The 27,190-nt window shown below is 38.7% G+C and overlaps 3 protein-coding genes across 4 annotated transcripts; 2 read left to right on the forward strand and 1 right to left on the reverse strand.

Annotated features, from left to right (window-relative positions):
* Positions 1-1,610: 1,610 nt before the first annotated feature.
* On the forward strand, positions 1,611-9,732 carry LOC103714797 (pyruvate kinase, cytosolic isozyme). The gene is made up of 3 exons (XM_008802210.4): positions 1,611-2,357; positions 7,939-8,400; positions 8,606-9,732. The coding sequence occupies exons 1-3, from the start codon at positions 2,100-2,102 to the stop codon at positions 9,416-9,418; spliced, it is 1,533 nt and encodes a 510-aa protein (XP_008800432.1). The 5' UTR covers positions 1,611-2,099; the 3' UTR covers positions 9,419-9,732.
* Positions 9,733-9,868: 136 nt separating this feature from the next.
* LOC103714796 (acyl-carrier-protein phosphodiesterase PptH-like) lies at positions 9,869-17,818 on the forward strand. Of its 2 annotated transcripts, none has more exons than XM_008802209.4 (7): positions 9,869-10,302; positions 10,443-10,936; positions 11,176-11,295; positions 11,387-11,440; positions 14,330-14,493; positions 17,213-17,389; positions 17,466-17,818. In XM_008802209.4, the coding sequence occupies exons 2-7, from the start codon at positions 10,514-10,516 to the stop codon at positions 17,668-17,670; spliced, it is 1,143 nt and encodes a 380-aa protein (XP_008800431.2). In that variant the 5' UTR covers positions 9,869-10,302; positions 10,443-10,513; the 3' UTR covers positions 17,671-17,818. The 2 variants fall into 2 exon arrangements, with proteins under 2 accessions (XP_008800431.2, XP_038976940.1); XM_039121012.1 differs by having other exon boundaries at positions 17,476-17,662.
* A 7,114-nt stretch (positions 17,819-24,932) lies between these two features.
* LOC120107649 (aquaporin TIP3-1-like) lies at positions 24,933-26,282 on the reverse strand. The gene is made up of 3 exons (XM_039121006.1): positions 26,015-26,282; positions 25,660-25,907; positions 24,933-25,574 (listed from the first exon to the last, which is right to left on the reverse strand). Exons 1-3 carry the CDS (start codon positions 26,148-26,150, stop codon positions 25,191-25,193), a joined length of 768 nt encoding a protein of 255 aa, XP_038976934.1. The 5' UTR covers positions 26,151-26,282; the 3' UTR covers positions 24,933-25,190.
* Between the last annotated feature and the right edge of the window lie 908 nt (positions 26,283-27,190).

Below are 27,190 nucleotides of genomic sequence, written 5' to 3' on the forward strand. Positions count from 1 at the left end.
CATCTGCCAAGCTTTTAATTTCGCTGCATTATACTTAAGTTTTTGAAAAACCTAATTCACTATCCCCTTTTAGGCTGCATAGCTGGGCAACAAGTTTCTAAATGGAGACATAAAGATCTACATAGAAGAACCTAAAGAATTTGTTGCAAAGGAGCAAGAGAATAAGATTTGTAAACTTGTTAAGTCCCTGTATGGTTTGAAATAGGCTCCCAAACAATATCATGAAAAACTGAATAAGATCATCCTATCTTAATAAAATGACCCTTTCTCATTTTATTGACAAAATAATCAGAAAGTTTAGGTTTTCTAATGGAAAACCAATTTCTGCTCTGTATGATTCTGGAGCATACCTTAACAAAAACTTGAGTGAACTTGTTGGTAAAACTAAATATTCTCAAATTATTGGATCTCTCCTATAAATGGCAAACAACACAAGAATTACCTATACTATAGGAGAATTAAGTAGATATACTTATAACCCAAATCAATGTCCTACTTTGTCAATGAATTGAGAAAAGATTAATTGTAATTTAGCATACAAGAAAAATAAAATTCCCTTCATGATATGTGTAGAAGGCTGTTGTGGACCTCTAACTAGGTCTACTCTAATCAACATTCAAAGATGCAAATAAAACCAAAGAAGTTTTGAAGCAAACCTCGACATAGTCAAATGATTATACCAAAGTATAAACTTAAGAAGTTAAAATAAAAATAGTTAATGAATTCATAATTAAGCCACCTCAACCATGGAACATGTGATGTTTGGACAAGTAAATGACAGATATTAGAGTCTACTAATAAGCCAGGACATAACATGGGATCATAAAAAGAACTATCATTCTTTAGTGGGGCAAGTGTATATAACCATGATCTAAATGGGTTAAGCTAGCTCCGTTGGCCAATTTAAAAACTCAAGCATATTTAAACTAATTAAGTCATAAGTATCTTCTAAATGAATAAATCTCCAAGAGTTTTTCATGATTATTGAGTAATAATCATTTAAAGTAATCTATTAATTTTCTTCACAATCCGTTATAAGACTTACAAAAGAATAAATACATCAAAATAAACAAATAATTGTAGATGCATACTAACTATAAAAGTTTATAATTAGAGGTGAAATCAAATCGAGCTAAGTCGAGTAGCTAGAGGCTGGGGCTCAATTTGATTCAATCAATATCGACCGAGTCTTAATATCCAAGCTCGAACTTGACTCGAACAATAAAAAACAATACTCGAGATCGACTCGACTTAACTTAAATATCAACCAACCCATATTCGAGCTCGAGTTCGAGCTCCAATTCGAAGCTCGGTCATAATTAAAAATATATTAAAGCTTAAATTAGATCAAAACAAAATATACAAATATTTATATTTTCATATATTAATTATATAATATAATATAATATTATTAAGCTCAAGCATCGTTTGTAAGCAATTCCTCCTTGGTTTGCAGCATCCTAAGATTACTACACCTACCGCAACAATGTACATTGTTCTGGCCATCAAGGTGAATCTACCCCTCCCGTTCCAGCGGTCCAATAACATCATCAGTCTACAAAAAACTGGTTTTTAAGACGCAGCTCAAGCGTGCCATGGAAGACCGGCAGCACAAAACCGTGTATCTTTTTGAGGAGGTGACAGCGGCCGAAACCGCTCGAAATCTTTTCGCTTCCAATTTCAGCTGCGCCCATAGGACGCACACTGGCAGCAGCCCTGGCCGCTGTTTCGCCAGATCCATCTTTCTCGCGTCTCGGTGCAGGAGTTCATCGATACAGCGGCTGAGATTGCACCGGCCAATCCACCGAATGTACCCCCATCTCCCGTGGTTCTGTGGGCGGATGTACGAATTCCATCGAAATCCGGGCTCATAGAATCGAAGGGAACGCAGATCCCACCGGTCAAACCCCAGCCGCAAGGCATCCCATTTCCTATAAATATTAGAGAAGGGAGAGATTTTTTGTCGTTTTAATTGTTAGATTCTAATCTCATTTCTTGGATCCCACTCTTTTTACGACTTTTTTTGGATTTTGTTTTCTTTTATTTGGGGGGCTGTTGAGAGAGAGAAAGAGAGAGCGAGGGGGAAAGAAGAGGTTAGGATGGCGAACATAGATATAGAGGGGATATTGAAGGAGCTGCCGAGCGATGGGCGGGTGCCGAAGACGAAGATCGTGTGCACGCTCGGACCGGCGTCGCGGTCGGTGCCGATGCTGGAGAAGCTGCTGCGGGCGGGGATGAACGTCGCCCGCTTCAACTTCTCCCACGGCAGCCACGAGTATCACCAGGAGACTCTCAACAACCTCCGCACCGCCATGCAAAACACCCAGATCCTCTGCGCCGTCATGCTCGACACCAAGGTCTCCCTTTTCTCTGTCTCTCTAAATTTTATTAATCACCGTTTTGATGTGATTGGTATATTTGATTTTGAGGTAGATTCTGTGACAAGACTTGTTTTTTAAAGGAACTGAATTGTGTTGCGTGGTGATCGTCTTTTTGTTCGAGATATCGTTTGGTGCATTGTGTTTGGTATCAGTTGGTGTTCCATCTTTCTCAAACACGGTGATGATGATACTGTAGTTATTTGATTAAATTATTACGATTTGGTGTTTATTCTTTGTCGTCTTCTGCTTGTTTGTTCAAGGAAGATCATTTTTTTTTAAAATTTTAACATAATGTTTCGTCCAAATAGTGATGTTACGAAGTAGAAAGAAATCATGTTGCATAAGGGCCTCCTGATTTATAATTCATATGTCGATTTCTATCAATCATTTCATATAGCAATTGAAGTCGAAATATATAGTTGTAGACTGACTGAGATTAGCTGTGACATGTAACAACAAGGGGCACCTCCTCATATATAAAACAATTTTACCTCCAATTAATCTAAATTTCTTATTCATGCGACGTTCTTGTTATAATTGGGAAAAATGCCAGTGTCTCAGAAAAAGATATATATTTTTCTTTATAATTCCTTGAAACCCCAAATATAAGATCTGGTTTTGCAACATCTGACAGCCACAGTCCACCAAATGAAGTTCTTAGCCACAGTCCACCAAATGAAGTTCTTACTCATAATAAAACGACCTTTGACAGTGTTTAAGCCCAAAATAGTTGCTGATGAGTTATTGCCTCAGAAAAAGAGATCGAAGTTTTTCTTTATCCCAAGGTGAAGGTCTTCTTAATTTGATGATTTAACTTGCAATTGTTTAATTCCGAATGGAGATATCTGTAAAGGTTGGTTTATGCTATTATAATGTGCACAATCAAGGCGGTTTGGCAATCCTTGATCAAGATACAGTGGATTCTCTTTTGACAGCTCCAGAAGGAGAAGGAAGGATGGAATTCAACAGACATATGTTTGTTCTGTATTTCATCCAATCTGACAATTCCCATTTTGCGAATGTCCACTGCAAAGTCGCTGAATGCATAAGCCACCAATACCTAAAATGGACCATGTAATGTACTTTGTCTGTTGAGTTGTGGGTACCTGTCAGCTTTTACCAGAAATTCTTTTATCTTACCTTTGTCTAATTCTTTTTGAATCATATGCTTAGAGGGTAGGCCCAACCTCTACGACTGCAATTTTAGCTCCTTTTCCTATTGTTTGTTACATATCCTCTTATCATTCTCCATAACCCTTTTAGTGTTCTACGTTCTACTCAATTCATGTTAGCCTGCCTTCTCTATTAGTAAGAATTTGGCTAAAACGAATTGGCTTGAACTTGAAGGACGATATCCTTGCCTACTTGACTTCTTCCATTTCTTTAATACAACTATTAGGCTTTGTGATGAAACATGTATATGATTACTGCATAATGTATGCTTTGCAATAGATGAAAGGTTATCCTAAAAACGATGTGTATCACAAAATTTCCCACCAGTCAAGGGATAGCATGGCACTAGTGTTATGTGTGGATTTTGCTGGATACACCATAAGTGCACTATTTTTAGAAATTATCTTTAAAGGTCTTGCTAGTGCACATTAGTGGACTATCTTATTATAGTGTTAGTACATCCGGCCCGGCATCCGGTTAGGCATACTAAATGTTGGTATTGCCCTCCGTGCTGCATACTGATTTGGTACTAGCACGGTACAGTCGGTACGCATCGGTACCAACTAGTATGGCAAATTTTGGTGGAACCTGTATTTTTATCCTAGCTTACTTTTGCAAATTCACTGTTTGTTCTTTTTGTTGATCATCTCATCCACATTGGTCTCCTTGTGTAGCTTCCTAATTATGTTTCAATCAATATAATTTGTTACTTCTCCCATTTTGTTCTACAATTTATCATGCTTTCTGAGCATGCTGTCCGATAGGTTGTTATATTCAGTGGTATCTTGAAAATAAGTATCTTTTTAACTCATCTCTTAATTAAAAAAAAAAAAATCAGATTTTAAGAATTCAGGCAAGAGGTTGGGTCCATGACCAGGGGCAATGTAGGTCAAAATCTGTTCAATCTTTACTAAGAAAAGAAAAATAGTGAAAAGAAGAATTTTTGTCAAATTCCAACAATTTTCTAGTATGCAGTATTTAGGTTCCATAAAGTTCTGACTGGCCAACTTCTGCTTTTCTTCCTTTTGCATTTTGATTGCCAGTCAGGCTCTTTGGAAGTGAACATGGAAGGTTTTTAAATGCTTAAGTGGTCTATGATACATAAGCTTTATATTTGGTTGCATGCAATTACTGGAATGTGCTCAAGAAAGTTCTAAAGAAGTAAGTACTTGAAAGCAAGATCCAGTTTTGGGTCTTGCATGTATTGAAAGTTAACTTTATAAATTTTGGTTGATTCAGTCAAATAAAGTGTTGGTGGTCAGACAAGTCAACAATGACAGCTATTCATGTTCAAACATGGTCATAAAAGTCCAAGTAGAAGACGGTATATGGTAACATTTTGGCCTTCTACTTAGGAAGTGATATCAACCAAAAGGAAACTGCATCATTTGAAGGGAGGTCGATGGTGATTTCATTTAAGCTTTTGTTATGATGTCCTACAAACATGTTCCTTTTCACCAAAATCCCTTAATCAAAATTTACTGGGAACGTACTCTAATGGAACTTCTAGAACTTTCGCCAATTGCATGCCACCAAATAAAACCAGGTAGGTAGTCCAGATAAAGGAGATAGTGAAGAAATCAGCAACGTTAAATGGTCACCACATGGTACATAAAACATGTGTATCATTACAAGTTTGTTTAAAAATATGATCTTTTTATCAGAAATGTGGGACCTTTCAAGCACAGATGCTACTGTGCAACAATGCTCGGTTGAAGGTGTTAAAAGACACTGATCTCATTAAAAAATTGTTAATGTGCATCCATTTTACTAGTGCATGCTCAGGTAAGCCTGGGTTTTGATAGGAAAGTGAGGTATATGAGAACACTGGACAAGGTAGGAACTACAAAAGTGAAGTGGGAAAAATACCTATCAATGATTAAAGAAACTATAAAACATTAGGGACTAAGAAAGATTGGGAGAAAAGAGAAGAATAAGAGAATAATTTACAGCCAGAACAATATTTTGTGGGAAAGGATGGTGATACAGAAATAACTAATGTTCTGGATTTAGATTTTCTTGCAATCTGATTACCATTTTCAGAAGATTTCTATACAAAGTTAATGAAATCTGAAAAGTTGAAACATGGAGTACCTTTGTTTAATCATATATGTACAAGATCTAGATTAGAGAAAGCCAGAAGGTTGATAGTATCACTACTTGCAGTTTGTATATTTAAACTCATACTCTGTTGTTTGTAAATGTTCTAAAGCTTGATTCTTTCTGAAGCACATGATTGACTGGATTGTACTATTCTATAATAGGATTTACCACTGTTGCTGAAAAAAGCAATGCATTGTGTTAATATTACACCAATTCATTGTAATTGCTTGACTTCAGAAAGTATGTAGTAAACATAACTTCACTACCTTTCCTGTACTGGCACTGAATATGCATACAGGCACACATATGTACACCTTGCGCATATACACGTACATTAGTGTGTTTAAAGATGTAAAATATTCATTCATTATATGTAAAAGTTTGTTAACTAATTTATGCTTAAACATTTATATAGATGCTGACTGATATGTGTAAATTTTGCTAGCTATGTCCACTATGCTTCATAGAAAATTTATACTTATTAAAATAACTAACCATTGTGTACTTTGTAGATTAAGTAATTTTTTTACTATACAGTTTAATACAAAGATGTAAGACCATTTGAAGTTCTATCCAATCAAAATTATAAGATATGTAGTTTTTTTTTGTTTTTTTAGTGAAGAACATATGTAGTTTTAAAGTGACTGTCCTGTTCACAAGTTTTTTCTTTTAAAAGCTAGTAGGAAAAAAAATGTGAACTGATGCAATTATATGGTTCAAAAGTCTTAGGTCATTAAAAAGCGATGATCTTCTGATAAAATAGTGAAATTAACTCTAGCTGCCTAGCTAGCTAGCATCCAGAGATGTGCTCTGAGGAAATGTGGTCTTAAAAATATTTATTGCAAATAATCATAATTTTAGCTTTTGGTCCAAGTTTTGCTTTCCTTTAAATTGTAAAATGGTTGGATAAGTCAATGGTATTTGAGCTTTGTAAGTGATGAAATTACATTGCTGTTGGTTCAGCAATACATGTCTTCATTTCTGGAGTGAAACAGTTATGTTTGATCCCTATTTAATCTCCGTCTATGTTATTCCTTGTCTCTCTAAATCTTGACCTGCTCCATTAAGCTTTACCCGATCAATATGGGTTTCGATATGCATTGCATTTCTGGCCCATCAAGTTCTGAGAATACCTTATGAGCATCTTTCAATCCTCACATCAACCCTATGCAAATTGGTGCTAATTTTATGGCTAAGATGACAGGGCAAATGAGGGCTCTGACATATCATCTGGAATACCAGTTGTCAGGTAGTGAAATCTCTGTTGTTGTTTGTATAGTTTAAGCTTATTGAACCAATAATGTTCCTCTAGACAGAGAAGAAATGACAAATTTTCATTTAGAAAAGTGTGTTTTATTTGTAATACCAAAAAGGCCAAACTGAAGTATTTTATGCTGCTGATATGCATTAGAATTACCGAAAAGGCCAAACTGAAGTATTTTATGCTGCTGATATGCATTAGAATGTCTCATATGCTAGGCTAAATTGTTTTATTTGTTTTACGGAATTACCGAAAAGGCCAAACTGAAGTATTTTATGCTGCTGATATGCATTAGAATGTCTCATATGCCCTAAATTGTTTACTGGTTGGTAGTTAATTGAATCAATATTTTATGGTGTAGTGTGATGGATACCATTATTTGGACCTTTGGAGATGCGATCATTTTCTTTTTAACATATCCTCTGAGGTCATACTTCACTGCAGATGCATTGGATAAATATCTTGTTCTTTGATAATGAGTGAACTGCACCGATGTATGTTGCAGATTTGAACTCGAAATTTGTTACAGATTTACTTATATCTCCATGACTTCATGTCTTTTCTGTTTGCTCTGTACATCGAGATGTTCTTGAATTTCTGAACCATAAATTTTCACTAAGACATAATGCTTTATCTTGTTTCCATGCTGAATTTACTAGAAGAAATTGTACTCTGTGTAGTAATTAAATTCTTAACTTATCATGAATGTTCTTGCAATCATTTCGCACATTAACAGTATAAAAGGAACTTGATGTATGTTTTAAGGAACTTCCTATTCTCCAAATATAGTAGTACTCGTGCCCTATTATGGACATGGTTTCCAGAAGATCAGTGCTCTTGTAGGTCACATGAAATTTCAGAGAGAACATGGTCACAAGACATTATAAATATTCACCAGATTTTAGCTTGATGAATCTTGGATCTACATGTTACTGGACTACAGGTTGTGCTGGTGGTTGTTCTTGCATCTGCTTGCAATATCTACCTGCTCCTCTTACTCTTTTGGTTTTATTGTTGCAGGGACCTGAGATTCGCACTGGTTTCTTGAAGGATGGGAAGCCTATTCGACTGAACGAGGGTCAGGAAATCACAGTGACCACTGATTACAGCATCAAGGGTGATGAGAACATGATTAGTATGAGTTACAAGAAACTCCCTCAAGACCTAGAGCCTGGAAGTACCATCTTGTGTGCAGATGGTACTATAACCCTGACTGTCCTCTCATGCGACCCAGATGGTGGGACTGTGAGGTGCCGGTGCGAAAACACTGCTCTTTTAGGTGAAAGAAAGAATGTCAATCTGCCAGGTGTTGTTGTGGATCTTCCCACATTGACGGAGAAGGACAAGGAAGACATCATGGGATGGGGTGTGCCAAACAATATTGATATGATTGCGCTCTCATTTGTGCGCAAAGGGTCTGATCTTGTTAATGTTCGAGAGTTTCTTGGGCCTCATGCAAAGAATATAGTACTGATGTCAAAGGTTTGTTTGACCGTTGACTAGCTTCAGTATCTTGGCATGCTATTTACTTTGCACTTTTGCTAACAATTTCTTTGTTTAGAGTCTTAATGTGCTACTTGACTCTACTTACCTCCATATTAGCTTCTGAAATTTGACCTATGCAAAATCTTGCTTACAATGAATAATACCTTTTTCTAATTTTATGTTGTTTGTGGTGGATTTGAAGGTTGAGAACCAGGAAGGTGTGATGAACTTTGATGAAATCCTGAAGGAGACTAATGCTTTCATGGTTGCTCGGGGTGACCTTGGGATGGAGATTCCCATCGAGAAAATCTTCCTTGCTCAGAAGATGATGATCTACAAATGCAATCTTGTTGGCAAGCCTGTTGTCACTGCAACCCAGATGCTTGAATCGATGATCAAGTCCCCGCGCCCAACTCGTGCCGAAGCCACTGACGTTGCCAATGCTGTTCTTGATGGCACTGACTGCGTCATGCTTAGTGGTGAGAGCGCTGCTGGAGCTTATCCTGAGATGGCAGTGAAGATCATGGCGAAGATCTGTGTTGAGGCAGAGTCCACCCTTGACTGTGGTGCCATATACAAGGGGATGATACAGACTGCTCCTCTGCCTATGAGCCCATTAGAGAGCCTTGCATCATCGGCTGTCCGTACTGCAAACAAGGCGAATGCATCATTGATTGTGGTCTTGACTCGTGGAGGGACTACTGCAAAGCTGGTGGCCAAGTATCGTCCGGCAGTCCCGATCATATCAGTGATAGTCCCAAGTTTGACAACAGATTCATTTGATTGGACTGTCAGCGATGGGGCACCGGCGAGGCATAGCCTCATCTACAGGGGGCTGGTACCTCTGCTGGCCGAGGGTTCGGCCAAGGCAACGGACTCGGAGTCTACGGAGGTCATCTTGGAGGCTGCACTCAATGCGGCAGTGAAGAGGCGGCTGTGCAAACCAGGGGACGCCGTCGTTGCACTGCACCGCATTGGAGCTGCTTCTGTCATAAAGATCTGCATTGTGAAGTGATCCAATAATTGATCAAATAAATAAATAAATTGATGAGAGGTATTCTGGGCTCTCCCTGTTTTTCAATGAACAGGTTTTCTGCTGCTTTGTTTGTGGGATTCTCAATGTTGATGGCAATTTTTCTAGAATGAATTGGATATTAGTGGCTGAGCGCTTAATTCTTAATAATGAGCCCTGCTTCTTTTGTAATTGCTTGTATCGGCAGCGACATTAAAAATTTTAGCAGCTTAAGTTGTATCTGAGCTTGGATCTATGCTTATCAGAAACTTATGCTCTTGTACGGTGTCAATGGGATTCAACATTCAAAGTTCGAAGCCATGGATCCCAATAATTGGTCGACTACGATCGTATTATTGCTTCTTAAACTCATGTTTAAGTGAATTCCTTGCTTGGAGGACATATCATGCGGCCATTATCTAGTGGATTTATTGTATCAAGGAAAGATGGTGAAGAGCATCATTACCAAGAAGTTGGAGCATAGGGCCTGGATATTGATGGTGACTGCCACAGATGTGTTTGCTCATCCCTGAACAAGCACTGTTCCCAGCTTCCATCTCGTCTCAGGGTTTGTGTAGCATTGCTTGTTCCAAATTCCACATTCTGTAGAGGAACCAGCCACAAACGGTCAAATTCTATTGTTATATCTGGCATTCAGGTGGCTCCCAGCAGTCGCAATCCCTGTTTGCCATAGGATTCTGACCAGGTGTTCTTTTGTTTCTCATTTCAGCAAGATTGTTCTCCCTATAAAACACACCGCTATAATTTTGGCGTTCTCCAAGTCATTGGCCTCAAAACTTTCCGGTAAAATGATGGTAACAGGATAGGGAGAGGGACAAAAGCAAAATTCTTTGCTTTCCTTTGCAGTCTTTGCAAGTTCCTTTTTGGTATGCCTTCCAAAAATTCTCTGCAGAAGTGCCTTCCTTTTTCAGTCTGTAGTTCTTCTTGCATTAGCTGTCAATTCTACAGTCTGAGAAGAGCAACTGGCTGCAGAAATACTAATTCTCCCCATTTAATCTCCAAGCAGGTAGATCTTTCACTAGCTGGTACTTCTGATTCCAACTAACCCAGTTAGTGTTCCATTGTTTGGTGCCGCAAATGGTAGCTGCCATCATGGGGTTTCTGCCTTCTCACTTAGGCTTCCTGCGCAAATCAAGTTGCCCCAGTGGTATCTGTGATTCCATGGTTTTGAAACAACGTATCAGAAATAGAAGGGTTGGCATTTTTTGTAGGCAGCAGATGTTGCCCACAAACTGTTTGTATCATGGTCAGAAGGACACTGGTTCTCTGAAGGTCTATGTCATCTCGGACTTGCATACGGACTATGCAGAGAACATGGCATGGGTTAGGCGCTTGTCAACTGTGTGGTACAGGAATGATATCCTCATTGTTGCTGGGGATGTTGCGGAAACATACAAGAACTTTGTGGTCACCATGTCTGAGTTGAAGCATAGGTTCGGTAGTGTCTTCTATGTGCCTGGGAACCATGACCTCTGGTGCCGAAGGGAAGGAGGGAACTATGTAAGGTTCCTTGTTTCTTTGAAATGTCCAAAAAATAAATGCCAAAGCGTTTTTTCTCTTACTTTTCATTGTAAGTGGTTACCTGGGACCTGGGCTGGCAAGTTGTTCCTGTGGGTGCTTGCCAATCTAACTTATCAGATGCCCCCTAGAGTTGGACTGTTGGGGAATGCACAATTTTGTGATATATGATTTGCACCATTGTTGAATTGACTGAATGTGAAGTATTGATTTTGTTTCAGATTAATTCACTGGAGAAGTTGAGAGCCTTGCTTGATGTATGTGCTGAACTAGGAGTAGAAACCAGCCCAAGAAATGTCAATGGTTTGGGAATTATTCCTTTATTCTCGTGGTACCACAAGGTAAATAATTCCAGATCACCCCTCTGCCACCTTTCGATTTGTCAAATTTATCTATTTTCTATTTTCTGATGTTAGTGTAATTGCTTTGCAGAGTTTTGATAGAGAGAAGGATGTAACTGGTGTTCGGATCCCTTCACTTGAGATGGTGATTCACTTTCTTCTGTATTGAAAAGGTTTTGGATGACATGATAATATTGATTACTCTTCACAGATTAAGCTATTATTACTTTTATTACGTAACCTAATTTTGCTATCCTAAACTGTCAAGTCTCATTAAAACAACCTGAACCCACAGCCTATATGCCGGACACACTAACAGATCTGAAATCAGCATTGGTCAATCAACATTTCAATTTATAAACCTATAGATCAACCAAAAAGAATCCTTAGCACCTCAAGCATAATACAGATGCTGTCCATTTTGTGAGTCATGACCTTTTGAGCTTAAATTTATCCAAGTTCAGATCAACCAAATCTGAATGCAACTTATTCAATTTCCCGTATTTGCTTAATCTTGACTTTCCATTCTGCTCGACCTTGACTGCATCCCATTTTACCTTATTCAAGCAGTTTCAAAACCTTAAATATCCTTGCCAACATAAAAATTAAATCGACAAGTTCTTTGACAAGTGAATAATCACAAAACTGGTTATTAACTGGATAACTTATAAATGGACTATGACATTATTGATCCTAGAATGAACCCTTCATGCTTCTTAAGAATTCACAGACTTTTTTTTTCCTGTTTCCTTTGCAAATATGAATCACAATACCAAAGAATTGAGACCATCAAAGTAGAATATATCTCAGTAAATTACTTTACGCCTATCATTGCTTAAACAATGAAAATGATGGACAGCTGATATTGTTTGTTGACCTCTCCTTCTCTGCTGGTCTACCCTACATTTCCAATTTCATTAACAGAAAGTTAAATTGAATAACTAACTTGGTCCTTTAAATAAAAAATAATTAACTTGGTCCTTTAACCAAAAAATAATTAACTTGGTCGATCAGTGGATGCATTTTTAAAATCTATACACACATATAGATATATTATGTATTTTGCAGCATAAAAACTGCTATTTGGTTTCTTAGACTTCAAAGTGAAATAACTGAGGACAAATTGACATGTAGACACCTTTGCTATGCATCTATGCTAGTATCATACCACTAAAACTATATAGTCAGAAGTTCCAAACAGTACCATGTACTTTAAGTTGATATTTATGACTTTTCTAATTAAGTTTTATCTTTTATTATGTTGGGGCCTAACAAACTGAAATTGAACCACCAAGTTGTTCGTCATGGAACCAAGTGTTTGAACTTTGGTTTGTATCTCATGTATTCGTTCTCGATTTTCTTAATCTTTATACTATTTGAACAGTTTGTTCCAGCGCTTTTCATTTGAAGCAACTGAGTTCAATTTCATAGATTTTGTTGTGCATACACATTACATATACATAGACATACATATGTACATACATACATAAAGAGTTACGGTGCATTGCTTCTCAGAGCACTTGGGTAATATTTTTAAAAGGAGCCTCTCAAAATTAAAATCATCATCATTGATCATGATTTACGATATTTAAAATGCTAGAAATAAAAAATCATATATTTGTGAGGTCTTTTACGTATGCATCCACAAAAACAAAATTGACAATTTAAGCAGTTTGAAATCATGCTTTAGCTTGATCTATAGTTCAGAAATATCCAAATTAGCTAAAATTTTATTTGCATATATATTAAAATATTAAGAACAAGATCAATGGTTTGAAATTACATATTATGTAGTTTATGTTGGGCTTTTTCTCATTAGCTGTATTGCTACCATTCATTTTTTACTGGCTAGATGCATAGGCAAGAGAACTATAACATAAATGATTTTTAGTTTCTAACTACTTTATATATCTTAGATTACGACCAACGGTGTTGATTTTCATTTTGAGGGGCCCTTCATCAATTTCCATTGGGAAGCATCTGGAGCCAAATCCTCTCAGAAGCATTCTAGCCTAATTCTCTCCCTCTATACACACGTGGATATACGATTATACATACACATATATACATGCATCTGCATATGCATTATACTTTAAAGTAAAACCAACTATAAGCCTTATAAATTGAGGATCCACACATCATGGATCATAATTTGCATTATTTGAAATATGCGGAAACAAATTTTTATAAGAAAAAGTGTCTTGGATGTGTCTTCCTTTTGTAACAAGTGGATAAGGAAACAAACAATACCACTAAAGATAGTGTGCTAAAACATATTATATGCCAAATAAATTGAAAATACAGACCATATATTTTGTTCTAGACACAATAGAAAGTACAAATACTGAAATTAGCTGATTTGGATGCTTCTGAATTATTAATCAAATCAAAAACTGTATTGTGCTATTAAGGTTGTTTATTTAAGACTATTTGATGCTTCAGTAGGCTTTTGTTTTGGATTCTAAATGTTGTACATCAAGTTTAACAGCTTCTATTTTCAGTATTGATGTTGTATCATTAATATTTTATCAGCAATTAAGGTTTCAAACTTTCAATTATACCAAAAGGACCCATCTTGGGCATTTTTCCCCTAAAAAAAAGCTTGCAACTATTTTTTACCTCATTATTACATATGGATCCTTAAGTGTTGAATTCCTCCCTTGTGCTTTAGCGACCGGTGCAATTACTATATGAGGTAGTTACTTTCTTTCATTTAGAAGAATATAATTTGTTGCAGTCATGCAGTTAAAACCACACAGAGAATCCGCCATTACCTCTTGTAAAATCTTCTTGGGCTGAAAAGCTAATGAGCTCTGACAACTTTACACGGTTTGCTGGAATTCTTTTAATAGCATAATTTGACATTATTTTGCACAAAATTGCTGGCTTATAAATTTTCCGACATTGTTCAAACCATTCAACCTTGTCTGCAACCATTCAACCTTTTGCTGGCTTATGTTTGAGATGATTAAGACTTCTTTATTATCATGATCTCTTAAATAATAACAATTCTCACTTTTTATTATATGAGTAGGCTTGCAAGGATTTTCATGCATGCACATGGCCCCCGGAATTATCAAACAGTGATGTAGCTCTTGCTCATCACTTTGATATGATGAATGAGAAGAACAATAGTGCCGTCGATGAAGTCCATAAGACCAATTTCCATATAATAACATTCTCACACTTTCTTCCAAGGTAAGTTCTCAAATAAGTGCTATTATACATGCTGGATTAGTAAAAGATCACTCAATATAGTTTAGAGAAGAAAGATAAATAGCCATATTGTCAAATTCTTGGTAAACTAGGTATGAAGCCAGAGATTACTATCATATGAAAGAGAGTGCCTAACTAATGAATTTAATGTGAACCAGAAATAATGAAAATATTTAGAAGGAGTTCAATCAATTTTATGTTATATTGACTTAATCTTACCATGCAAAAGGACTTATTAGAAAGTTTGACAGGTTAGATAGTAAGGTATTACTTTTATGTGTTCGTTGACAAGATCCTGCAAACTATCTCATTATTAAGCATGATTGGGAAGAAAGCATGCAACTTTGTTTGGATGTAGTTGATCTGGTATTATTTGTGGATTAGGTTATCCATTTAAGCATTGCCTTGTATCAACCAAACACCACCCGACTCAAATCCTGTGGGAAGAAAAAAAAAGACTTCCATGGGTCTTTTTTCTCTTCTTGCAGCTCAAAGGCTAAAATCTGGGATGGGTTTGGACAAGCTCTTAAAAAATGCAAGCTAGATGGGCCAAGAGGCCCGATGCCTCCTGGATTTCAGCCAACTCCCGTAGGAATATCTAAACAGGCCCTTGGTAGGACTTTTGTCTTCCTCTAACTCCTCCTAATGTTAAGCATGAGTCTTATAAACCTGTCTGCAAAATCCTTTAGCTTGTGTACTTCATCCTCTTGAGCTTCTTTCCCAGCTAGGTATTCCACATTCTTAAGAAGGAATCACAATTTATAATTTGTTGAGCATCTTCCTCTCTTGATTGTACCAAAGCTTCTTCATAATTGTCCATCTTTGCCTTCATGACAGAACTGCATTATCTGCCAATTACATGATTTCCGTTTCTTCCATTCTCGTGGAAGATTACCTTGAATCACTAGTCCACCTCCCCACAAGTTCTCTGACTATTGGCATCTTGAGATATATGTGGCGTGCAATGAACTGAGTGTTACCTCAGTGGTCTCATACCCCTCCGCTTAAAACATGGAGGTCCTGGGGTCGAGTCTTGGGTGGTGTATTCCTAGGATTTCGCTCAGGTAATTATATGCAGTTGGGGTTCTCTCCTATTCTCAAAGATTAAAAAAGGAAATATTATATGGCATGCCAGGTTTGGGAATCTGACTTTCAAAGCACTCTCTAACAACGGACCTTGATAATCTAAGACTAAATATAACTCTTGGCATATTTGAGTGAGCTGAGAGCTAATCTACCATCGTTTGAACTCTCTCGCAATTCCTTGAAATTCTGTTTGCTGGATGCCATTGTTCTCTTTAAGTCATCAACTATGCTTCTATTTATTCTGCAATCTCCTTCATCCTATTCGCTCTATAAAATACTAAACTCCATCTTGTCGTCCTTTATTTGCTCCTTGGAACGTGTTTTTTTATTTCAAAACCTTCGTTCATTTGGCTTCATACCAACCTTTTCTTTGGATGTTAACATAAATCTCTCCATTCTTTCGAGCAACCTCAATTTAAACTGATTGTCACGAACTGGCATTTTCCTATCTTTAAGCCTGTGTCACACTTGTTTGACCTTCCTTCTCCTCTGTTAGACTTGCCTAAAGCTCATGTCAATATTCATAGGCACACTCCTTTGCACTAGAACCTAAGTTCACCTTGAGGACTCTTAGGTTTACATCTGAACATCACCTTTGAAGGGACTGCACGAAGAAAAAAGTAAAGAAAAGAAAATTCTTATCAAGTTCAGACTCTGAATTACAGTGAGGGGACTTTCTTGTTTAAAAATGAAGCCAAGTGGGACCATTTAATGCTGAATAATTATAAAAGACGTCTTAAGCATTTCTACATAATGCATATATTGTTCATAGAAGCGGTATATGGAGTGATCTGGGTTGTAAAAAATGAAGATCAGGTGTTTGATTGGAAACAAGCCTTGCATGGTGTATAATTAAAATGAGACCACACTACCGCTGCAACCTGCAACCATATATCAACTCTCTCTCTCTCTCTCTCTGAGTGTGTGTGCACGCTCACATGTGCATGTGTATGTGCATGCTCATGTGTGTGCACGTGTCCCTGCATGTGCATAGATATGCTGAAATAAGGCAAGAAAAAACATGTGGAGGGAAATGCATTAGAAAACAAAAAACTGAACAATTATGTCTTCGTATGTACATACAATAACATGGTATACAATGCTACTTATCACTAACTTCCTACTTATAGTTATGATGGCTATAAACTCAGACTTTGCCATATGTGATAAATAAGAGACAATTGTATGTGGATAATGTGGCATAACAGACAAACTATCAGCAAATTTCTATAGTGATTGGCCAAGCTGTTGAGTCCAAATCCAAGGGATGAGTTGTGAGAATTCTTGAAGTTGCATGAGCATGAAAGAGTTGAATACATGGTTGCACTGATAATGAGTCAAAGTGATGGATATGCAATGCTGGTGACGAGGCACATCAACGGGTGAACTAACATGGCACAGAAAGGAACCATAATAAGTACAAGAAGTGAACATGGAGTGATGTGAGATGATGAAGGTTACTTCATATTATTTTCTTAATGCAAAGCACACTCAGAAAATAAGAATGAATTTCATACAGCATCCTTATTTGGTCTAATGTTGATATTGAACGTCGCATTCTCCCATTTTTTAAAAACTTCTGTACAGAATTTAAGCTCATTATTGGTTGATGCAGGCAAGACTTATGTCCAGAGAAAAGGATGCTTTTTTACCCAAACCTTCCAAAGATAATAGGCTCAGACTTTCTGGAGGCCAGATTGAGGTCTATACACAGTAAAAATGGAAACGGATCAGCTTGTCATGTCTTTGGCCATACACACTTCTGTTGGGATGCTGTGCTTGATGGTATTAGGTATCGCTGATTCACTTTAATTTGTTGCCATATTTCAGAAGATAAAATAAACAAAAACTCATTTTTTGACATATAGGTATGTCCAGGCTCCTTTGGCTTATCCTAGAGAAAGGAAAAGGAGGATGAATGGTGGTGAAAATTGGCTGCCATTTTGCATCTATCATAAAGGATTCACCAATAAAGTATCACCTTCCTACTGGTCTGAGTACTACTCCAAAAACAAAAGAGAACCTGATAATACTGATCTTGCACCATGGGTTGCCAGATTTTATACAAGGTAGCCCAAACCCCTTTTTCTCTCATTATTCATTCTTTGTGTTGTACAATTATGTAACCTGCAAATGTAAAAAAAGATTTAGCAGAAGACAATTGAGGGTGGCAAACCCAACGCTATTAAATATATTAAGAAAGCTACATTCATTTTTCTCATTGTTTCTTCTGAATATATTGTCGTTACTTTGTAATGTATGGAAGCTGATTGTTTTTCTCCATACAATTTGTTGCTGGATTTTCACCCCGGCAACAGCCTTAGTCCCAACCGAGCCGAGCAGAAAGAGACCGCGTCCCCCACGAGGTATTGTCCGCTTTGGGCGCTCCGGTCCGCGCGTCCAGCGCTGACGGAGGGAGACGTTTCCGGCCCGCGCGTCCAGCGCTGACGGGGGGATTGCCCTCACGGTTTTGTCCCACAAAAGGGCCCTCGTGAGGAAAAGGCTTCGCCCTCCTCATTATAAGGCACGGAACCTTTCCGCTCTAGCCGATGTGGGACTAAATTCAAGGCCCCCTCCCCCCCCACAACATAGCCCCCCCAGCGGGAAGGTTCCGGCCAGGTTTTACCCCAACGGGCCCCCACAGTCCTGGAGGGTAGTCAATGGAGAGAGGAGGCGGCCCTTCCTCTAGCGCCAACTGTTGCTGGTGGTCCAAACCGAGAACGATTGGCACAGCGGTGTGAACGGGGTTCCGTTTGGGTTGCCTTGGTTGGTGTTGATTGCGCTCCACTTTCCACCGGAAAACCTGCAAGCAAGCCTCGCACCACCACTGGGGTAGTGGGGGCCCTCCGACGATCAAGTCAGAGGAGATTGGAGGAGAAGGAAAGATAATAGTAGCCAGTAGGAGAATGCACTGGAAGTTCTTGCTTACCTCCCCCCTTCTCCCCCCAGCAGCATATATATCAGGCTGGGGGGTCCTTCTGGGGGGTTGGTCATCGTGTGGCACGATGGAGTTGCCACTGACATGGCCGTTACGGGGCGTCGTGGGGTAGCGCTGGGTACGGCCATGACAGGGCGTAGTGGAGCTCCGCTTTGTACGGCTGTTACAGGAGATCGTGGAGCAGCGCCGGATACGACCGTTGCAGGGAGTAGTGGAGCAGAGGGTCGCGGCGTGCTTCAGGGGAACAGCCTGTCGTTGTCGAGAGATTGCCGACTCGGGGTCGGATTGCTGGATCAAGGGGCAGCCGACTCGGGGTCGGGCTGCGAAGCCGAAGATATCCGACTCGGGGTCGGGTTACTGGATCAAGGGGTAGCCGACTCGGGGTCGGGCTGCGAAGCCGAAGATATCCGACTCGGGGTCGGGTTACTGGATCAAGGGGCAGCCGACTCGGGGTCGGGCTGCGAAGCCGAAGATATCCGACTCGGGGTCGGGTTACTGGATCAAGGGGCAGCTGTAGTCTTCTTGGGCGCGCGTGCCGGTCACGTGGGGCATGGTGGCTGAGTTCCCCCGTAACACAATTAATAATGGTGATTCTGAAGGAATGAAACTTGAAATAAAGTACTACTTTTTTTTTTTTTTTTTTTGCTTTTTGGTTTTGCAGCCTCTTACCTTTTTTATCCTCATTTTCACATTGTCTCCTCCATGTATGTTAACCTTAGGTCATATATCTCCTGTTAGCAACACAATAAACGATACATAAATTTTTGGTATGAAGAATGAGTCTAATAAACTAGCCAGATAATCAAGACTCAAGAAGATACTCAACTGTTCCAAAATGATATATGAATCTGGAAAACCTATGATTTCTTAGTAGTTAAAAAATCTATTTCTCCTATCAGAAGTTGTCACTCTATAGCAAAGCCACCTTTAAAACTACCAAATTGTGAATTAAATGTTACCGCTCCTAACATTGTTTATTAGTTCTATGAACAACCAAAATAACTATTGGAAAAGGAAAAAGGATTTTAGTTTTAATATTTCTAAATATTATCTTTTGCAACTGCTGCAATTGGATAATGAAGCTCACACCATAGAATGATCATTCTCTGATGGAGTACAAGGCAGATTTCACCAAGATCAGTAATCAGTCCTTAATGGTTCAATCCTTGCGACCCTTTTTCTCTGTTGAAACTGGTTATATCCCCTTAGTGGGTTATACTATGAAATAACTTAATCATTGGTTCTCAATACCAATGTTCTATTGATCTTGATTCAGACAACTTGTTTAATAAGGAAACCATTTGTGAGGTTTGAAGGCAAGTACAAACCCTTTGCACACCGTAGATTATTTGATATGATTGTCATGGTCATTATTTGGTCTTTTTCTAACAATAGGAGTGTCTAGTCCATAATGTCTTTGTTTAACAAACTACCAGTTAATTAGTTGCCAATTTCATCTAGACTTGGTTTTTAAAGGAAATGCAATAGAGTTCCTTCAAAACATGCAAAGTTGCACTAATAGTCAAGGGTAGTTGCTAGTATGATATGGCAGATATCTCTGTTACTATCAACCTGTAATTTCATATGCTTCTAGTCTGGTCTATCATATAGTGATCTTTTGTTTTGTAACCTGTCTTATCGTGATGAAAAACTCATTTTTTCATCAGATTTCGCATGAGTCATTATTCACATGATAATATGGTCCAGTATTTGGACATTCCGAGTCCAACTCTCCTAAGTGCAAGCTCTGAGGAGAGAGAGTGCCAACCAATGGATTGAAGTCTTGTTGAGAATTTAATAGTTGCTTGGGTATAAAATGTGAAAGTCAAGTGGCAAATGGAGTACAGTTAGATATGATTATACTATTTAAGGCCTTCTCAATAGCAAGATTTAGATCCTATAGGATGGAGGTGTTCCAATTTCTTCATGGAATAGGACGTCCTGCTATCCCACCCCATCCCAACAGCTATCCCGGTCGAGCATCGTTGTAGGTACCCTCAGTCTCTCTCCCCTTCTTCTTTCTTTTCTTTATTTCCTTGTGTTTGTTTCCTTGTCTTCATTCTTTCCTTTCTTCCTTCTTTCCTTATTTTCCTTTTTCCTTTTTCCTTCTTTCCCTTCTTTCTTTCCTTTTTCTTCTTCTTTCTTATTTCCTTTCTTCCTTCCTTTCTTTTCTTTCCCTTCCTTTCTTTCCTTTTTTTTCTTTTTCTCTTCCTTCCTGCCTTTCTTTTTTCCCATTTCCTTCTCCTTTCATTCCTTTTTCTTTTCCCATTTTTATTCTTTCCTTCCTTCCTTTCTTTCTTCTTTCTTCTCTCAACTAAATGATTGATTCAAAAATAGATTAACGAACCTATAGATCAACTAAGAATAGCTAGTCATAACTGCCGAAGAAAGGCACCATCAATTAGTCAATTCATATTTAAAACACAATATAAGAAAGGAAGACAATGGATGTGTTATTGACTGGTCAATTCTATTGGAAAATCTACTCCACAAATTTGTGTCGATTTTGGATGAACTTTTTCCAAAGTCCAAAAATGCAACTAGAAAGGCCAATTGCTGGGTGCGAGAAGGGTGAAAGGTTGAGTTTAAATCCTTGTTAGGATGATAAGCTTCTCTAAGAAATCTTTGCATTCTATAACCTACTATCTGAATTTAGCTTGACTAGGGAAGGAGATAAGCTCATCAAAGATGGGATTCAAGCGTCAACTACTTGGCTTGCTCCATATGTAGGCTACTTAATGGATGTGGCATGTGTTACACCTTATCACCTATAATTGATTGGTTGTGCTAGGATTGTTTGTTCGAGATTTCTAAAAGAAAAGGGCTCAAGCGAGGGCAATTTAGTGAGCCAGAACTTAAGGATTTTATCTCTAAAAAAATACTTGAGCAGGCTTTACTCAACATGGTTGATCTCTCGAGGGAGTCCTGTCTTTCATTGTGGTGTTTGGTCCTAAAGACAACTGCTAGACAGGAGTTTTGGACTGAGTTGTTTGAAGCACATGTTAGCTTCCAAGGACCTTGGATTGTTGGAGGAATCTTTTATATCACACAGGTATGTCAGAGAAAAAGGTGAACAAGCAGATCTTTTGCAGACTCTAGGGAATTCTCAGACCTCATTAGAACTCTAGATCTTATTGATTTCGATGTGAAGGGTTTTTATGTGAAGCAACATGGGACAGAATTTTTCATTGGTTTTTCTGGACTGTTTCCGATTTCTGTAGATTGGGGAAGCTCTCTACCACTTGGTTGTTCAGAAAGTTTTCTGGAATCCTTGCTTAGACCATGTATCAACAGGTTTAGAGATTAGAAGCTTCCTGAGGAGGTTCAATCATTTTAGTTTGAGAAAATGTGGACACAGGAGGATGGTTTGGAAGGTGGTGCTAAGTACATGAGGTCCTAAACTTTGGTGAGAGCTTAAAAGGATGTGGGAGGTGCTTGGATTGAGAATCCTTGAAGAATCCAGCATAAACTTAAAGGGTGAGCAGCAAGGCGAAGCTCCTGTTAGCTGAATCAAAGAAAAGGTTGTTGGACATAGATTTGTTGGACAAATAGGATAGATCTTCCATGGCTCCTTCGGAAAGTGAGAAAAGGAAAGTGTGCAAAGAGGAAGTATTGAAAATTTATAAAAAGGTATATTGGAAACAGAAATCTAGAATCTCTTGGTTGCAAGAGCTGGGTCAGAACTGAGTCTTCTTCCATAGAGAACTAGCACTCATAAAGGCATAATCTCATTACTTTCTTCTGAGTTGATGTTATATCTCAAAAGCAACTTTTGTTCTTCCAAGCTTTCTTCGGCAAGATGCAAGCCAGTTTTTATACCTAAATTGGGAGGCACTTTATAGTAAACATTCTTTGAATTTGATAAATTGATATCTCTATTTTCCTTGGAGGACATTAAAGAGGTGGTTTTTGCTCTTGATTTAGATAAAGCACCCAGATTAGATGGTTTTCTTCTATTTTCTTTTTAGAGGACTTATGGTAGGATGACTTTTGTCATTGTTTGAATCTTGGCAAAGAAAAGAGCTAGAAGTTTTGAGATTTAGTTACGCATTTATTGTGCTCATATTGAGGAAAGAAGGTATGCCTACTCCAAAAGATTTCAGACCAATTTGCTCTCCTACATGGTGCCTTCAATTTTTTTCCAAGGTCTTTGCCACTCAGTTGGTCCAATATTTTTTTGAACTAGTGGATAGGACGCTCAACTGGCTTTTATGAAAGGGAGGTTGGTCTTAGTATTCTTTACACCTATGAGGCAATTGCTGGCTATAAGACGAAGAACAAGAAGGGAGCCATTTTTCAGAAAAAAAATTGATTATGAAAAAGGTGTATGACAAACTTGACTGGAATTTATTGTTTTGTGAAGCATGTAGAGATCAGTTGGATAGTTCTCAAGCCTTGAAGTTAATTTTCATAGAGTTTATTGGTCTGTTGGGAAGTGAAGTAACCTATTGCGAAGGTTTTGGAAACGCTGTTCAATTGTAGATTTGACAATTTCAACATGTATACATCTTGATTTACTTCAATGACAAAAGAAAAAGAAAAAGAAAAAAAAAACCTGTGCAGAAACTAAAACCTCAGATTGGCAGAGCTAATCATGACCTTGCTATCTGGACGGGGATATTGTATTGTTTTCCACTGGTAGGAGTTTGATCTTGGTTAATTCACCTATAATTAGTTTTTTTATCCCATTGTAGACTTCCTTTTTGATGGAAACGGAGGAAGCCTGGGCTTCCACCAGCATTTATTAAAAGAGTGCAAAACTATTTAAAATGATGGAAGGAAGAAAACAAAGTTAAAAGATTGAATGACTCTTTCCTTCTACTTAAGCATCCCCATGACTGAAAAATGCGGATTGCTCTTATCAAAGTGTAGAGGATTGAATGACTCTTTCTAACACAAATTCTTTTATTTCTCTCCCATTAGACTTCCCAACAAATGGCAGCAGGAAGCTGATTCCCTGCGCGCTTACACAACTGCTTACGATTTGTTGCTCTCCAATATATCCCAGAGATCATGAAAATTCAATGGCCGGTATCTCCATCTTAGCTGAAGTTTGTGAACCTTCTAACAAAATGTTGCCTTGTAGAGAGATAGTTCACCGATTTAGAGTTATTACCACCAAAATTTGCTATTTCGATATCGAACTTTGTACCGGTGCCACACTAGCATAGTGTCGGTATGGAGTTCTTTGGTATACTGAATATCGGTATGTCATTGATACGGGATACCGGTATCGAATCGGATTTGTTTCGTACCGTTCGATTTAGGCTAGTACGGTGTACCTTGAGGCGTACCTTAATTACCATAGAAGGAGCGAACAATATTCAAGTTTCAAGAACTTCTCCATATGAATCTTGTTTCTGAGTGAGAACCAAACAAAGACTCTTACTTTCTTCAGAATATCAGCCCTCCACACGATCTTGTAATAGGGCATCGCAGGCCACCATTGTTTGAGAGTCCGTAGTAAGAATCAATTGAGAAGGTGCCGTTAGTGGTTAATTTCCACAGAAGCACGTCCGCAATGCTGGAAAGTCTCAACAGAGCAAGGATCTCATGATGGTATGGTAGACGAAGGTACTCGAGAGATCACCTTCCTATATGGCTTCTATTGAAGAAACACTAAACATATTAGAGATTATCTTAGCACGAAAAGAAAGGTGGTCAAAGGTGGCTTTATTTTTTGTGATGTTATAGAAAGTCCTTGGACTATTTATTTTCTAATTGTACATTTGCTCGAAGTATTTGGAAAACTCTTAGAATCTAAAGATCAACCAGTGATGGTGTCTTCCTTTTGAATCTTTTGGAGAAGGAAATGAGGTATGTCAGAGCTTCATGGGGCCTGGTGGCAATGGTGATCTATTGGTTGATTTGCAAAGAAATGAAGAAAATTTATTTTTCTGAATAAGAAATGGCCCATCCTTGGCTTGAGCTTCTTTAAAGAGCGGATTGTTGTCCATAAAGAGTTTCCGAGGGAGTTCCAGTAGTCTTTGGGTTAGAGAAGTTGGCCCAAGGGTCTTCTTGTTTGAAGGCAGCCATATATAGACTCTCCATCTTATGTAAAGACTCATACAGTGTTTAGTCCCACTGAATAGATTTTAAATATTTATATAGAATCAAAAAATTTAAATAATCAGACTCGACTCTAAATCAATATGGATTAAAAAATACTGCAGCACAAATTCATTAAGACTGAACATAGAATGATTATTGTAATTAAATTTGAATGAATTTGAATCCTACGCTATATTTATTAGTCCATAACCTATATGAATTAGAGAATATGCCGGACGAATTTATTGAGGCTGAATACAAATTATGGTGCTTGTAATTAAATTTGAATAGACTTAAATATTTAATGTGACGAGTACGTCAGGACTTAAATGAAGAAAGTATGTTTAGTCCTCCTCACCCGATTCATCTTTGCACCAGCTTAATCTCAGCGGCCAGAACTCTAAAATGACATTGCTCTTCATCCGATACAAAACACGCTCTCTCACACACAAAAGCGAGTACATTAGTGATGATAACCATGGACATTGGAAGGAGGTTGGCGTTCCCAGGAATACCGTTCTACAAACCACTACACACGATCAAACAACTGAAGCAGAAACAAAACAACGGATCAGACGAACTCGCACACTTCGGATCGGACTATCTAGTAATCTTCAGGAGCTAAGGGCTGGTGAGCATGGGGAGCCTCCGTGGGGATCACAAGGAACTCATAGATAAGCCCTGCAAGTCCGGCACCCACAAAAGGCCCAAGCCAGTACACCCAGTGGCTCCTCCACCGCCAGCCGACGAGCGCCGGACCAAAAGCCCGTGCCGGGTTCATCGAAGCACCATCGAATGGGCCGCCGGCGAGGATGTTTGCTCCGACGATGAAGCCTATGGCAAGCGGTGCAATGGTGCCGAGATGTCCTCTCTTCGGGTCGATCGCCGTGGCGTAGACGGTGTAGACCAGCCCGAACGTCAGCACGATCTCGAGCACTACTGCATGCCACTCTCCAATGCCTGATCCCAGTGAGAACCCCAGCGGCCTCTGCATGGTCCCAAAATACACAAGGTATCATTTTAAGCTCGAGCACCAACTTAGGATTGGAAGCTAGAAGTCCATCATATATTACCATGCCTCCTGTTGTGAGCCTTAGAAGGAGTGAAGCTACGATTGCTCCAAGGAGCTGGGCCACCCAGTAGTAGATGGCACGGATGACGGAGATCCGGCCGCCGACAAGGGCACCGAAGGTGACAGCCGGGTTGATGTGCCCACCGGAGGTATTGAAGGCGATGGAGACTGCAACAAAGAAGGCCAAGGCATGGGCTATGGCAACCATCACAAGGCCGCCAGCGGTGGAGGTGTCCCTGTACAGCTTCTCTGCAACCAGGTATACCTAAAATTAGTAGACATGCATGCATGCATGCAGACACTGTTTAAGGAGTAAAGAGACGGTGCGTGCAGTTTAGTCACAAAATTTGGTGTACCGAGGGAAAGGACGGAGCCTTCGCCGGCGAATACAAAGAGGGCCGTGCCGATGAACTCAGAGAGGGCGGCGCGCATGGTGTCGGGGTGGACGGCATCCTCGGTCCGGCCGAAGGTGAAACGAGGGCGAGCCGGCATGGTTGGATGGAGTATTGGATCCTCTCTTCTTCTACTTGTTCCTCAGCCTGTTCTTCTTCCTCCTTGGGAGTCCTATATATATATATAGCTTGGTATGAGAACTCTGCAAACAAGAATGGGGGGAGGAGAGGCGAATGGAGGCGGTGGCATGGGGAAGATCGAGGGGAGGTTATAATAAGAAAGGTGGTAGAAAAGTGTGGACACGTGGGAGGAGGGAGGTTGGGAGGAGTGGCACGTAGAGGGAGTGTGTTGAAAGGTGGACAGAACCGCTTGTCAGGTGGAATCTTGTCTTGTTCCATTTCATAGCGATCGGCTCGGGCAAAGAGGGATATCTGGAAGCTAGGTGAAGAGATATCTGGAAGCTAGGTGAGGGCATATGATTATGAATTAAATTGGTTCTGGATCTTGGATGCCGTCATGAACCGGACCCGTTGGGTTGGTGGGTTTCCGTTTTGGGTCCATTTGGGTTTGGAACACATGACATGTTTGGGGTTTTGGTTGCTATCTAGGTGTGCTAGGCACAGAGGGGGCTGATTGGGTTCAGTAAAAACAACAAAAAAAATATGATAATATATAGTTGCAATAGCAATAGTTTTTTTTTTAAAAAATTTAGTTGATGTATAAATAATCTAAAAATTTATGTTGTCAATCAAGGTCGGTGGTATTGATTATCATTTTGACAAGTTCTTTATTGATTTTAGATAGAAAGCATTTGGAACTCAGTATTCTCAAAAATACCATTATATATATATATATATATATATATATATATATATATATATATATATATATATATATATATATATATATATATATATTCTATTTAGAAATATGACTTTAGCAAGTTTACTATTGATTGGTTTCCTCTCAATAAAAAATAATGTTGCTATATTAAGGCTTGTTTGGCACCATTTTTATACACAAACAAGTGAAATATGACATTGATCGCTATCGAAAATAGTATTTGTACCAAACTTTTGCTATCCTTTACTTTTGGTTCACTTTTTTTTTTTCTAAAGTAGTAAATTTTTAAGACCAAA

This window comes from Phoenix dactylifera, unplaced genomic scaffold (assembly GCF_009389715.1).
Source record: "Phoenix dactylifera cultivar Barhee BC4 unplaced genomic scaffold, palm_55x_up_171113_PBpolish2nd_filt_p 000944F, whole genome shotgun sequence".
In the NCBI taxonomy this organism is placed as follows: domain Eukaryota; kingdom Viridiplantae; phylum Streptophyta; class Magnoliopsida; order Arecales; family Arecaceae; genus Phoenix; species Phoenix dactylifera.

What these genes read in the sequence shown, in the direction of transcription:
- LOC103714797 (XM_008802210.4), top strand. Translation starts at nt 2,100, where the DNA reads ATGGCGAACATAGATATAGAGGGGATATTGAAGGAGCTGCCGAGCGAT. An exon ending in CCGTCATGCTCGACACCAAG is followed by an intron (nt 2,358 to 7,938) that starts GTCTCCCTTTTC and finishes TTATTGTTGCAG; the next exon opens with GGACCTGAGATTCGCACTGG. An exon ending in ATATAGTACTGATGTCAAAG is followed by an intron (nt 8,401 to 8,605) that starts GTTTGTTTGACC and finishes GTGGATTTGAAG; the next exon opens with GTTGAGAACCAGGAAGGTGT.
- LOC103714796 (XM_008802209.4), top strand. Translation starts at nt 10,514, where the DNA reads ATGGTAGCTGCCATCATGGGGTTTCTGCCTTCTCACTTAGGCTTCCTG. An exon ending in GAAGGGAAGGAGGGAACTAT is followed by an intron (nt 10,937 to 11,175) that starts GTAAGGTTCCTT and finishes ATTTTGTTTCAG; the next exon opens with ATTAATTCACTGGAGAAGTT. An exon ending in TATTCTCGTGGTACCACAAG is followed by an intron (nt 11,296 to 11,386) that starts GTAAATAATTCC and finishes ATTGCTTTGCAG; the next exon opens with AGTTTTGATAGAGAGAAGGA.
- LOC120107649 (XM_039121006.1), bottom strand. Translation starts at nt 26,150, where the DNA reads ATGCCGGCTCGCCCTCGTTTCACCTTCGGCCGGACCGAGGATGCCGTC. An exon ending in AGGCTCCGTCCTTTCCCTCG is followed by an intron (nt 25,908 to 26,014) that starts GTACACCAAATT and finishes ACCTGGTTGCAG; the next exon opens with AGAAGCTGTACAGGGACACC. An exon ending in GGCTCACAACAGGAGGCATG is followed by an intron (nt 25,575 to 25,659) that starts GTAATATATGAT and finishes GGGACCATGCAG; the next exon opens with AGGCCGCTGGGGTTCTCACT.